This window comes from Notolabrus celidotus, chromosome 6 (genome assembly GCF_009762535.1).
Source record: "Notolabrus celidotus isolate fNotCel1 chromosome 6, fNotCel1.pri, whole genome shotgun sequence".
NCBI classification, from domain to species: domain Eukaryota; kingdom Metazoa; phylum Chordata; class Actinopteri; order Labriformes; family Labridae; genus Notolabrus; species Notolabrus celidotus.
This window is the reverse complement of record NC_048277.1, coordinates 35,152,455-35,166,924: the sequence shown is the minus strand read 5'-3', so window position 1 is coordinate 35,166,924 and position 14,470 is coordinate 35,152,455. Positions and strand designations below refer to the sequence as shown.

At 42.9% G+C, this 14,470-nt stretch overlaps 1 protein-coding gene across 1 annotated transcript in view; it reads left to right on the top strand.

The window, feature by feature from the left end:
- Window positions 1-13,265, top strand: part of LOC117814062 (transcription factor SOX-6-like) — an 82,738-nt gene extending 69,473 nt beyond the window's left edge. Inside the window, exons 9-12 of the mRNA XM_034685171.1 lie at window positions 1,650-1,758; window positions 2,893-3,063; window positions 8,089-8,302; window positions 12,196-13,265. Coding sequence (XP_034541062.1) covers window positions 1,650-1,758; window positions 2,893-3,063; window positions 8,089-8,302; window positions 12,196-12,538 — 837 coding nt within the window. The 3' untranslated portion in view covers window positions 12,539-13,265. The remainder of the gene's footprint in view (window positions 1-1,649; window positions 1,759-2,892; window positions 3,064-8,088; window positions 8,303-12,195) is intronic.
- The last annotated feature ends 1,205 nt before the right edge of the window (window positions 13,266-14,470 follow it).

Genomic DNA, 14,470 nt, shown 5'->3' with positions numbered 1-14,470 from the left:
GGCGCACTGGACAGACAGTCAGTTCACGGCACTCTGAAATGCATCTGCATCTTTGATGACAAGGAGTTGATCAAAACCATAGACTGTAAAAAATATGAACATAGTATCCGTGACGTCACCCATCTGTTTCTGAAGCGCTGTTTTGAGGCCAATCGGCGGCAGCAGCCATATTGCTGCTGTGGAGCGATTGTGACGTAAAGAGGCGGGCTTTGAGCCTCCTAGCCAATAGCTACAGTGTTCCCGCCTGTCAATCAAGTCAGCTGTGCCTCTCATTGGAAGACTCGTAATCTCAATATTTTCAAAATTGCCACGTTAGAGTCCGTTCAGTGTGTGCCGATCGAGAAATGAGCAATCCAGACTACACTTGTTTTTTGTACCAGGCTGTAAACATGTTTATTTCTGCTGTAAAGATCGTCTTTTTTCAATTGGTGTGTATGTGGTTTCCGGTACTTGCAGAGCCGGCCTCAAGTGGATCCTTGATGAACTGCAGTTTTTGGCACTTCCACATTGGACTCATATTTTCATACCGGAGGTTGCCGCTTGATCCAAACTTACTAAATGTGTCTGATGTTTCACCAAACTGGATTAAATCGAGCTGTAGACACGGACCTTTTTTTCTAGGTAATGGCCGAAAAAACGTCAAACGTCAAATATTAAACAGACGTTCCCCGGTTGCGTCTTTGTCACTAATACACACTGGGGGTAAAAATCCTCAATGAAGATGAGACAGATGCATGGAGGTGAGGAGAGCTGGTTCATGAAGCACACCTGCTGCAGGTAGAGACCAAGCTGACACTGAGCCCCTCAGATAAGAACTCAGCCTGTCACAGGAAGTCATCACTTTGTCTTTAAAGATTAGACGCAATTTGATTTTGAAAGTCTCTCGGTCGGCCACGAAAGTTTTTCGTCTCGTCATCGTCTCGTCAACAAAAACAAAACATACATTTGTCAGAGTTTTATTGTCAGTAAAGCACTTATAATTCTCGTTAACGAAATTAACACTGACTCAACCAAACTTAGTGTGACATAAAGAGGCGGGGTTTGAGCCTCCTAGCCAACAGCTATGTGTTTCCGCCTGTCAGTCAAGTCAGTCATGTCCTTATATGGGCAAAAACTCGTAATCTTAATATCCCAAGCCATTTTTTGAACCAGGCTGTAAACATGTTTATTTCTGCTGCAAAGATCATCTCCTTTGAATGTGTGTGTATGTGGTTTCCTGTGTTTCTGCAGCCAGCCTCAAGTGGACACTCGAGGAACTGCAGTTTTTAACACTTCTGCATGGGCTTCATATTTTGAGACTGGAGGTTGTTCCTTGATTATAACACAACAAACATCATATCTTATTTATATCAGACGCAGAAAAGGAGAGCGGTGACGCTGCATCAGAAAAAAGGAAAAAATAAATAGCCCTCATTATTTTAAGGGGGCCGTGCTGGACTCCCTTCCATGCCAACGTCAACCCAGCAATTAGTTTTATTGTCACCACCATCAAAGTCATCCCTAGTGACCTAATTTGGCATACAGTGGGCCTCGCTCCAGACATTAAGTAATAAGAACTGAATCCGAATAAAAGACCTGCATGGATTTATTTTCCAGCAGCCGGTGCAATATTTCCTCGCTAACCTTTCGTGTCTTTCCTCGTGTTGCAGGAGCGGCTGCACTACGAGACGCTGAGCCAACACCTGGGGAAGCTCGGGGAGGACGCCGGGAAGATGGTGCACCGAGTCATTGACCTGACGAGGCCAGAAGATCTGGAGGGTAAGCACCTACATTACCCATCATGCCTCATTCTCCAACTCCCTCCTCTCTGTGACTCCTGCCTTCCTCACTTTTGGTTGCTTGCACTCTGAGTACATGCACAGAAGACATATCGTGAATCTGAAGGCTGGAGGAGCTTAAATGCAACCACATCCTGTTCAGGCTGAATTGATACCACTGACTCTTGACTCTGAGGGCCCCGCGTTTAGAGGAGGCTCTCCTGTTTTGAGGTCTCAAAAAGTGAAGAAGGCGTCCTCTAGAAAGCGAGAACACGCAGGTATTCAGCGAACACAAATATTTATTGTGCTCCTCAGGAAGCATCGCCGAAGGACAGCCTCAACAGCTAAACAGAGTCTTTAGTGTCAACATTGTACTCTCTTGAACTTTCTTTATGCTGTCATTATTCCTGCAAGGACATGACAAGAGGCTGAACACTTCTTCTTCTTCTTTTTCCACGACGAGTGTTTGTGACACAAGAACTCATCCAGCACAAGTATGCAAACAAAAGCAGGCGAAGACCGGCAAACCAGTCTGTCGTGAGCCTTTGAAAGTTCTGATTGAAAAAGGACAAATTGGGGAGCTGGTTTAGCTCACGCTCCGGAGCAGACGTGTTTAATTTGTTGTATATATATGATCCTAAATAACATGAATGGAAGGATAATGGGGATTTAATGAGGTCACCTGCAGAAAAAAACACTGAGTCTGTTCCTCCTGACCCACCTGTGGATCATAAAGCTCTCTGTTTACAGGCGAGGAGGAGTGAGCAGGGATTATTGTGGTTAGTTTACAACCAGAGGAGTAAACACTGAAGAACAGGCGCTTATTTTCTATTCAAACTCAATGTGATTCAGCGCTTTCAGCTCAAAGCTTGATCCGTGAGGCAACTGGACTGGTAGAAGGAGGAGAGTTGAAACATCTTCAAGAATTTCTACCAGTCCAGTCGCCTTACGGATCAAGCTTTGAATTACCTGGATGACTGAGAACCTTCACAGACAGAGTTTTCAGGGTTTCCAGCGCTCAACGTCAGGGATTTTTGTCATCAGTTCAACATCCTCCTCTGTAATCTTGAAAGTAAGAAAGATATGTGAATGAATGGTGGACCTATAAGAGATGTCTTTCCTTTCTGTCACTCAGGGAACAGCGTCATGGAGGCGCGAGTGTTCAGGGAGGCGCGGGGCAGGAACACCGCCGAGCCGCACATCAAGAGGCCCATGAACGCCTTCATGGTGTGGGCCAAAGACGAGAGGAGAAAGATACTGCAGACCTTCCCTGACATGCACAACTCCAACATCAGCAAGATCCTGGGTGAGTCTAACACTGAAGCTCCTGCTTCACACTCAAAAGTCTAACTCCGGGTAACTTCATTAATCTGGAGGATAAGAACTTTTTGAATTGTCTATTGTTCTTTGTTGTGTGTGTTTTCTTCAGACACTATTCTGAGCTAATGTTAGATAGTTGTTCTATATGGCAGGAATACTGGAATTTCACCAGCCACTGAACTCTGGCTCAGCCTTAGAGGTAGAGCCAGGAGCTCAGACATCCTTTGAGGACTCAGTGTAGCGCTTGGGCATCAGATCAGGAGGCCTTCTGGATTCCTGGACTTGTTAGGCCTGTTGCCAACATGACCTGACCCTGGATAAGGGCAGAAAATGGATGGGTGTGGGTGGAAGGAGGAATTCAGAGAGACTTGGGTACAAAACAAGCAGCTTAAATATCTGTAGACTTTCTGGCACTGGAATCAAATTTTGAGAACAAATGGACCTCATTATTGTTTTTCTGCCCAGTCAACTTGTGAATTTTTGGACACATTTGAAAAACATTTTCTTGATTTAAAAGATTACGGCAACCAAGGAACTTTTTTTGAATTTAAATTTATTTTATTCTATTTTATTTTATTGTATCTTATTTAATTTATTTTATTTAATTAGTTGTATTTTATCTTATTTGTTTCCTGTCATTTTATTCTACAGGATTTTATTTTATTTTGCTTCATTTTTATTTTTATTTTTTTTATTTGTTTCATTTTATTTTATTTTGTTCTATTGTATTTTATTTTATGTGTTTTATTTTATTTTAAATTTATTTTATTTGTTTCATTTTATTTTATTTTGTTCTGTTTTATTTTATTTGTTTCATTTTATTTCATTTTATTTTGTTCTATTGTATTTTATTTTATTTGTTTTATTTTATTTTAAATTTATTTTATTTTATATTATTTCATTTTATTTCATTTTATTGTATTTATGTATTTCTTTTTTATTTTAAAGGAAACATGAACAAATAAATAAATGTATATCAGGTAATAAAAAATATATTTTAAAAAAAGTTATAGAGGAGGCACTTGACATTGCCCATAAAATAGTGCAAAGAGTGCTTAGACAGATCATGCATGTACATATATTACAAAATGACATGTATGTTTATTAAACAAGGCATACAAGGAACTTTATAATAAGAACCGGTGATAAAAAAGACTGATAAAGTCATATACAGAGAGATAAGCTGCTCCTGAGTAAAACCATGTCAGCTTCAGCACATTACTACAGTTCACTGGGTTTCTCACCAGCACACTGCCGCCTATAAGAAGGATCAGTGTGTTTTAAAACCTGGAACAGTTCACACACAGAGCTCCACTGTGTCCGCCTGACCAGTGTGATGGATGCATTCAGTTAAAAAGTAGCCGTGTTGATACTAACCTCCCCGACACAGATAGCCATTCACACGGCGCTGAGCATGACGGTTGTTGGTGAAATGTTCTTGAGACCTCCGCTGTCAGACGCAGGACTCCGCTGCGCTGCAGGGTCTCTGAATGTAAAGCAACATTTACAAATTCTGAGGTGGGTCTGTGCTCCTGAGGGGGAGAGAGGCGTCTTTATTTTACCTAGTGCTTCCTGCATTTATATGATGTGTCATTGCTGCAGGAGAATCTAGGAGAAATACCTGTAGCTTTTTTAATCCTCCTGTAGAAGAAGACTCAACAGCATGTTTTAAAGCACACAGTTGTGTACATGTATACGCCTGCATGTGTACAATCCATGTCCCTCCAACATAATAACACAGCTGGACTCTGAGGAGTGGGTGGCAGGCTCAACAAAACTTCCCCTCTGTTTCCTGTGTCACAAAAGTACAAGAGCAGTTTGTGATAAACCTTGATAAACAGAGAGGCGAGGCGGAGTGTGTATAATCAGCTGTCAGAGTGCTTCACAGATGTGCTGCGTTCCTGCCGTAATGGCCGTGTACGCTCGCTCAGACGGTGCTCGAACCGAGGAAAATGAGAAGTACACAATGCGTCATTCTTCTTCAGCCAAGAGGATGAGTGTGGTCCTCTGGTTTTTAAAGCCCCCCTCAGTTAGAGACTTGATGGTGTCTGTTCACACGATAACATCCAGCGTGGAGAAGAAGCAGCAGTTATGCGGACGTTTTCCGGTGTTTAATACCGTGACTCTTTTAATGCTGATGTGCAGCTGAAACGGCAGTATGCTAGCTTTGCTGTGTGCATTGCATTTATTTATTCGAACACAAACTTCATCCTCTAAGAGTCTCACTGTAAAAAGTAGGGGACACATGACAAAGCCCCTACCTGATTTCTTAAAGGTGACATATCACGCTTTTTTCATCAATATATATAGGTCTAAGAGGTCCCCAAAACATGTCTTTAAAGTTTATGCTCAAAAAAACACTTTGAAATCAGATTTTGGTCTGCCTGAAAAACCCTCTTCTTCAGCCCTGATCAGAACGGTCTGTTTTCTCTCTGACCACGCCCCCTCAGGAAGTGGATGTGCCCTCGGCTCTCCGGCACGTTGATCTAATGTTTACATGTTGGCTGAATATACACGGCTGCTCACAGACCCGCGTTACTTCAACCCTCTGAATCTGATCCAGAATCTGATCCTGACGGAGAGGCGCCTGCAGCAGGACCTTTCTGAAGGATTGGTCACAGATTTATTGTTTCTTGTTGTTTTATTTATCAGTATGTCGACGTGTGTCTTGGTACACAGCTACGAACATGTAGCTATGTGGCTATGCTAACTAGCGCTAGCACTTATCCATGATAAATAAAAATCATCCACTAGATCTTCAAATCTGCAGACGTGGGGAGTAAAACCGACCTCTGCCAGAAAGGCAGCAGGACCTTTCTGAAGGATTGGTCACAGATTCTGTTACTTGACGTTTTATTTGTTAGTATGTAGACGTGTGTCTTGGTACACAGCTACAGCTACAGCTACAGCTACAGCTACGACATGTAGCTGTGTAGCTATGCTAACTAGCTCTAGCACTTTTCCATGGAAAATACAAATCATCCACTAGATCTTCAAATCTGCAGACGTGGGGAGTAAAACCGACCTCTGTGTTTATTAAGACAGCCTACAACTAGCATGCCTCCCTCCTAAGCTCCTTGTTAGCACACATGTGTGCAGGGAATGAAAAACTGAGGAGGGGTTGAGTTGTATTTTATACAATCTATGGGCTGAACAAGCTCCGAGCTCTGACTTCCTGTTACAGACCGGAAGACTGAAGTCTGAAACGGCTCGTTTCACACACATTTACAGAAAGGTGTAGAAATCAGAACAGGGGCAGAATGGATTCTTTTCATTCTCGGGGGGTTTGTAGACAGAGACACATATTTCAGGTAGAGAACCATTAAAAAGTCCATTTTGCATGATATGTCACCTTTAAGGTTGCAAACCTGAAGCTTTTCAGTCTTTTGTCATGTGAATCAACATCATGCTGATATATCCCCAATCCCAAACTTCATACTCGGACTCACAGACACTGTGGCGTGTTAGTGTAAGAGAGGGGTGTCAAACTCATTCAGTTCAGGGGCCACATACAGCCGGAGTTGATCTCAAGTGGACCAGACTAGTAAAATCATAACATAATAACATTTGGTTTAGTCCAAAAAAATTGATTCATGAAAAATTTGATCATGAAGTGCTCTAAAAAGCGACCCCTAGAGAACAAATCTGAAATAACAGTTACTTTTATTGAGAAATTGCAACATTTTCACTTTGCAAAGACATCCCAGGGGCTGGATTGGAACCTCTGGAGGGCCGGTTTTGGCTGTATGTTTGACCCTCCTGGTGTAAGAGTTCTCAGTGACGTCTCACTGTCACATCAACATCAACATTTCTGCAAACTCACCTGAGTTCATTGTGAACTTTATGACATGAAGGACAAGGTTGTCCAGCCCCCTAGCCCTCAAAGACCTAAACAGCCACCGGCAGCTACTTGTTCTTTAATGTTTGATAACGTTTGAACCGCTAATCTTGTTACTCAGTTACATTCTCAGCTTTCCATTGTTGCACATTTGTGTCATTCAGCATATTCAGAATAAATTCAGGAGAGTCTGGCGCCCCCAAAGATGGTCTAGAAATAAACAAATGTTTGTATGTTCAGCAACCTCCAGCCAAGAGAATTGAAACCAATGAAGAAGTACTAAAAACTGCAGTACCTCGAGTGTCCACTTGAGGCTGGCTCAAGAAGTACCTGCAACCACATACACACCCATTCAAATTAGACGATCTTTACAACAGAAATAAACATGTGTACAGCCTAGTACAAAAAATGAGTTCAGTCTCAATAGCTCATTTCTTTATTGGCACACACTGTACGATTACGAGTTTTCCATAATTAGAGGCACAGCTCACTTGATTGACAGGCGGGAACACTGTAGCTGTTGGCTAGGAGGCTCAAAGCTCGCCTCTTTACCTCAAACTAGCTTGACAGAAGTTTGGTTGATTTCAGAATTTCCAATATGGCACCCGCCGACGATTGGCTTCAAAACAGTGCTTCGGAAACTATGGTTAAAGCATTATTCAATGAGGTTCAAAAGAAATACTACAAAGTAAGCATGAAGAAAAGTTCATTTGAAAGCTACCACATGAAGTTCAGTTGCTTTACTTGTCATTTGGACCACATTTGTAGAGCTGTTTATCTAGACATTGTACTTAGAATCAGGATCTTTTAGTATTTAATGGCGTATCTCTTTAATTTCTTGGCTTCGTGTGATGTCATGAAAGTGTGTGTCATCCTCACTTTGTACCATTTTAAGACCTCACTGACTTACACACTGGGAATGGGCGACAGTCTACCCTCATCTGATGAGAGCACACTCCTTTCTTGGCGTAATGACGTGTGTTTCAAGTCAGTCTTCCTGGGAATAATGACAATCTATTACAAGAGGCTGATTTTTCATCCAAGCAGAGATGTGCTGATTTATTCTGGAGTTAATTTAAGAAAAGCTAATTGAGGCGTTTAAATCAAGACAGACAAAACCAATCTGTTCAGTTTCACAACAACGATCTAACACTCTTCATCATTCCCCTCCAGGCTCTCGCTGGAAAGCCATGACCAACCAGGAGAAGCAGCCGTACTACGAGGAGCAGGCCCGCCTGAGCAAGATCCATTTGGAGAAGTATCCCAACTACAAGTACAAGCCGAGGCCCAAGAGGACCTGCATCATCGACGGCAAGAAGCTGAGGATCGGAGAGTACAAGCAGATGATGCGGTCACGCCGTCAGGAGATGAGGCAGTTCTTTGTGGGGTGAGTTCAAAACTCGTCCCTGAACCTCACAGATAACTTCCTCCACTCTCCCTTTGTGTGTTACCTGTTTAGTTGTTTTAAGCGGTTTTTATCTGCTAGGACCTTCAGCCGACACGATTCAAGAGTAAAGCTCAGTGAAATCAGAACTCCATCTTTTCAGTGCTGCTGAATGACGAGGAGTGAATGTCCAAACTTTCCGTGTGTGTCAGGCGTCTCATTTCAAACCTGGAGAGGAATTTTCTTTGTCGCCGAAACTTTTTTTTGTAAAGTAGCAGGTAATTTATCAGACTTAAATTGTTCAACATACTTCTCTTCTTTGATGCAACACAGATATTGTCTGGAGGAATTTCTAACATTTCTCAAAAGGGATCAGTGTGAATTGATGGATACAAGCCTTGGATCATTTCTCTATCTTTTTTTTTGACTGTTGCACACGTGGCCTTCCAGAGAAGCTTGCTCTTTAACAAACACACCACCTTGGCCTGTGTGTGGATTTTTGAGGTGTGAAGAAAGTTAGATGACGATAAAGCATCAAAGTGTTATCACAAAATATGGTTTACTCTTCCATTGGGGCGTTCTGTGGAGATAAAACAAGCTGTGATTTGCACTTTTTTCTGTCTTTGTCTCTCTAGATGAAGCATTTTTATTCACATCAGGTGTGTGAGGTGACCAGTAGGTTTCCAGGAGCATTCATTAGAGCTTTCCTCTCCACTTCTATCTGCTGAATCCTTGAAATGCTCGCTGGAGAGCATTGTGTTTTGTTTTTGAGAGTGTAGTCGGTGCAGCGAGGGGAAAAACAGTGGCATTGTCATAATGGGAACCAGCTTTGGATGTGTTTAAAGCCATCACAGCAGCCTGTGCTTGAGATGGATTTACCAGAGGCCACGGGCTTTGAATGGGAGCGATTTTTAATAGCTTGTCATTTATTAAATTAGGACAATGGCGGGCGCTTGCGGGCAGTGAAATTGGACGCAGACAGACATGGTGGAATATGAAATGTAAGCAGATGTTTGAGAGAGAGAGAGCGAAAAGCAAGGCAGACATCACATGCTGAACGCCACATTTACTGTGTGTGGTCAAGCAAATGCAAAAAAACAAAACGCTTCTGATTCTCCGGGGCCTGGACTTTCAATCAAAGCTGATTCGAATAAGTCCTGGGAGCCGGTACACAGACCCCGGTCCTGGCACATTGTTAATAACTAAAGCAGTGTTGTTTTTAAAGTGCTTAATGTGAAAATGAGCCTGTCAGAGTTTAATTGTTTCAGGAGACGCAGGGAAAAACTGTTAGGTGAGAAAGCAGTTTTCCTGCTTTATGTGGCTCATTTGAGGAGCCAGAGGGCCCGTTTGAGTGATGTGCGTTTAGCTTCATTCCATCTAAATCTTAACAGGTTATTTAGCTGCTGTGAGCTGGCAGCCAGATCTGTGTTAGGACATGCCCAGTCAGATGAAACGAGCTGCCGGTTGACTTAAGTGTCCTGAGAATTAATGTTTAGTTTAAAGCGGTTTGTTCAAAGGAGGTTACATGAATCACTCAAACACAGATCTCCCCACTTTACTGTACTAACTGCTGCTCTGACCAAATGGTACAATTTTCTCATTACAAAACCATTTCTTAGTCGGTCAGTCAGTCAATCATTCCGGTCTGGATATACATTTCTCAACAGCTTATTAAAGATTCCCATGAAGTCACAACGCTACTGACCCCAGTGATCCTTAACTCTCCTGGAGAGTGCAACAAAAACAGAGTGATGGGTTTACATAAATGAGGTGTACACAATGTATGAAACTTACACCATAGAAAGTCTTATAGGGATATTGTCTTAAACTGGCTTATACCTGTGGACTCTTTCTCCTTTGGAATTAGGATTCCCCCTGCTCTACACCAAGCTTTTGGGATGACTTGTTTATCCCATACTATTCTAAATAACCTCCACAAGAACAGTTAACACATACCAACATTGGACCATGATAAATAGGGAGTTTTTTTGGAGTATCTTAAAGGTGACATATTACGCTTTTTTCATCAATATATATTGGTCTAAGAGGTCCCCAAAACATGTCTTTAAAGTTTATGCTCAAAAAAACACTTTGAAATCAGATTTTGGTCTGCCTGAAAAACCCTCTTCTTCAGTCCTCCTCAGAACACTCTGTTTTCTCTCTGACCACGCCCCCTCCGGAAGTGGATGTGCCTTGGCTCTCCAGCACGTTGATCTAATGTTTACATGTTAGCTGAATATACTGGGATTAAGATCTGGGGAGTTTCCTGGCCAAGGGCCCAAAATCTTGATGTTTTGTTCCCCGAGCCATTTTGTTATGACTTTTGCTTTATGGCAAGGTGCTCCATCATGCTGGAAAAGGCATTCTTCATCACCAAACTGCCCTTGGATGGTTGGGAGAAGTTGCTCTCGGAGGACATTCTGGTACCATTCTTTATTCATGGCTGTGTTTTTAGGCAAGATTGTGAGAGAGCCCACTCCCTTGACCGAAAAGCAACCCCACACATGAATGGTCTCAGGATGCTTCACTGTTGGCAAGAGACAGGACTGATGGTAGCGCTCACCTCGTCTTCTCCGAACAAGCCTTCCTCCAGATGCCCCAAACAATCGGAAAGGGGATTCATCAGAGAAAATGACTTTACCCCAGTCCTCAGCAGTCCAGTCCCTGTACCTTCTGCAGAATATCAGTCTGTCCCTGATGTTTTTACTGGAGAGAAGTGGCTTCTTTGCTGCCCTCCTTGACACCAGGCCTTCTTCCAAAAGTCTTCGCCTCACTGTGCGTGCAGATGCACTCACACCTGCCTGCTGCCATTCCTGAGCAAGCTCTGCACTGGTGGTGGCCCGATCCCGCAGCTGTAACACCCTCAGGAGATGTCCTGGCGCTTGCTGGACTTCCTTGGGCGCCCTGGAGCCTGTTTGGCAACAATTGAACCTCTCTTCTTGAAGTTCTTGATCATTGGATAGACGGTTGACTGAGGTGCAATCTTACTCGCTGCTATAAACTTCCCTGTTTGGCCCTTTTTGTGCAATGCAATGATGGCTGCACGTGTTTCCTTGCAGGTAACCATGGCTAACAGATGAGGAACAATGGTGTCATGCACCATCTTCCTTTTAAAGTGTCCAGTCACTCAATCATGACAGATTGATCGCCAGCCTTGTCCTCATCAACACCCACACCTGTGTTAATGTGTGTGACACCTGTGTGTCATTGAAATGATGTTAGCTGGTCCTTTTGTGGCAGGGCTGAAATGCAGTGGAAATGTGTTTTTGGTGATAAAGTTCATTTTCAAGGCAAAGAGGGACTTTGCAATTAATTGCAGTTGAGCTGATCACTCCTCATAACATTCTGGAGTATATGCAAATTGCCATTATAAAAACTGAAACAGCAGACTTTGTGAAAATTAATAGTTGTGTCATTCTCAAAACTTTTGGCCATGACTGTACAGGGAGAGGAGGGTTGGGTGTTTTTTGGGGGGTTGAATAAAAGGTAGAGGACTTCTTGAAAAATAAGTTGAGGGACACTCATTTGACTGACATCGACGTGAAATAGGGAGATTGTGGGGAGATATAACAACTCGGGTGTACAGCGGGAGAATAAATTAAAAAGCGGTAGACTCCCGCCTAAATCGGTAGTGTTGACAGGTCTGGTTAACAGCAGTCTGTTTGATCGATTAGATTTCAGACAAATCATGACACAGTGGACCACGACGAGGAAGAATTAAGAACACTCTTAGCTTGTTACGATGTAGCTTTGTGATGCTAGCTTGTCGCTCAAAACGACACGATGGAACTTCACAGAGCTGCTAGCATGATATCAACTCTCTGTTCGATTTGATTCCTCCATTTAATCTATTCATTTTGTCCTTTCTTTCTTTCTCTTGTGTTCCTGTTTCTCAGGCCTCAGCCCCCGATTACTCTCGGCAGCAGCCCTGGCGGTGTAGGAGTTTACCCAGGCGCCATAAGCATGGCGACGACAGCCACCCCATCCCCACACCTGACCTCAGACTGCTCCAGCAACTCAGCCAGCCCCGAACCCGCCATCCCCGTCATCCAGAGCACGTACGGGGTGAAGTCCGAGCCCGGCGGGGGGAGCAACGGCGGCGGGATGGGAGCGCTGGATCTGCCCAGCGACCCCGCCAACGGAGACGACGACATGGACATGTACGAGGACTTTGAGGACGAGCCCAAGTCAGACTATAGCAGCGACCACGAGACACGGGAGGCCGTCAGCGCCAACTGAGCGTGCTGTTGTAAAAAAAAAAAAGAGGAAAGGAAAAAAAAAAACTCCTGTTACTCTCAGAGACACCTTTTAAAAAAAACAACACAGTTTATTACAGAGACCTCCAGGCGGACTTTCAGGACATGTACTGAGCATGTCCAGACAGGATTTAAACTCAGAGAACATGCTCAGAAAGATCTCGGACAGTATGTTGATGGATACCCGTGTGAAGAGGAAGAAGAAGAAGAAGAGGAAGAAGAAGAAGAAGGCTGATGGGGAAAATGTGACCTGAGAAAAGCACCCTGAACAGACTGAAAGACATCCAGCTGATGATAAACTTCAGCTTCCTACACTTTGACAATCTTACAGAATAAGAAAGAGATAGAGAGGAAGACAGAGCGAGAGAGAAAGAGAGAGAGAAGAGAAGAGAAGAGAAGAGCGATGAACACATTGCTGTGTGGTTTGTAAAGAGCATGCATGGATTTTGAAGCATCAGGAATTTGGTCTTCAACAGCTATTTGGTCTTAAATGTTTAAGGAGTGATTTAGTTTTTATCATTATGTATTTACTTTTTGTGGGTTTTTATTTCCTCCTCCTTTTTGTTTTCATGTTTTTTTGCGTTCTCTCGACTCTTTCTGACAGGTCACTGCCTGTACAAACTCTGGACTGTCAGAACTTGAAATTTTAAAAAGTTTTAATATAAATCCTAGCTATTGTAATCTTATAGTCTTACTTTTGTTTCTTACCAATACAGTGCATCTACATCTTTTTTTTTTTTTTTCTTCTTCTTCTCTGACAAACTGCTTACATTACATGACTGTTTTTTTTTTTTTAATACCCCAGCTCAGGTATGATGTGCCAGCTTGTGAATGTGTTTTTTTTTTCTCGTTTCGTTTTCATACAAAAGGAGTGGTAGGACTTTTTAGACTGTCGGTGAATTAAAGGGAGCAAAATCCCTTCTATACTATTATTATTATTATTATTATTATTATTATTATTATTATTATTATTATTATTATTGAGTAAGTGAGTACCCAGGCATTGTACAAATTTACTTCAAATGTGCCAAACCTACATTCACATTCACTCTGGATGTTGTAGTCTTAACTTCCAATGCTGCAAAAGTCTTACACAATCAGCTTTTTTAAAATCTGATCACATGAGATCCTTCTGCTGGCTCCCCTCCTGGCAGAGCTCAGGGAGGATGTGTTCTCATCACACACACACACACTCACAAAACACACACTTAAAGGGATATTTCAGTCATTTTTTGGAAGTGGGGTTGTTTGAGTTTTAAAGCACTAGTAATTGTTGGGGCCACAATAGATGCTGCTTTAGCTCAGCCTCCTTTCATGAGAAACTGCAGGGAGAATCAGCACGCAAGCTAGGCTACCGTTTCTGGCTGCAAAGTAAAGTGCAGAAATCTTTTAAAATTCACTAAATCACGTAGCAGAAATGACACCGTCTGCAGAGGTAGCCTAGCTTGCGTGCTGTTCCTCCCTGCAGTTTCTCAGTAAAGGAGCCAAGCTGAGCAGCATCTATTGTGGCCCTGACAGTTACTAGTGATTTAAGGCTCATACAACCCTACTTCAAAAAACTGAAATACCCCTTTAAGGCTGATTTATACTTCTGCATCGAAAGCGTAACCTACGCCGAGGTCTGCATAGCTCCCGTACCTACGCAGAGGCCCACACATGTAGCCTGACGTGCACCTCCTCCAAAATGTAACTACCTGCAGAATCGACGCTGTGATTGGTCGGCTCGGCGGCGTTGTACTTCCTGCATTTACAGCACATCCGGGGTCCCCGCTCATCGGTTGCGTATTTCATCTCCTGCTCTCTATTCTGCATGTAATCATGTCTGTATGAAAAACAGCAACATGTATCAGCTGTAGATTAACATAACACGCTCTGAACGTAGACTCAGGGTTCCCACATGTCCTGGAAAACCTGG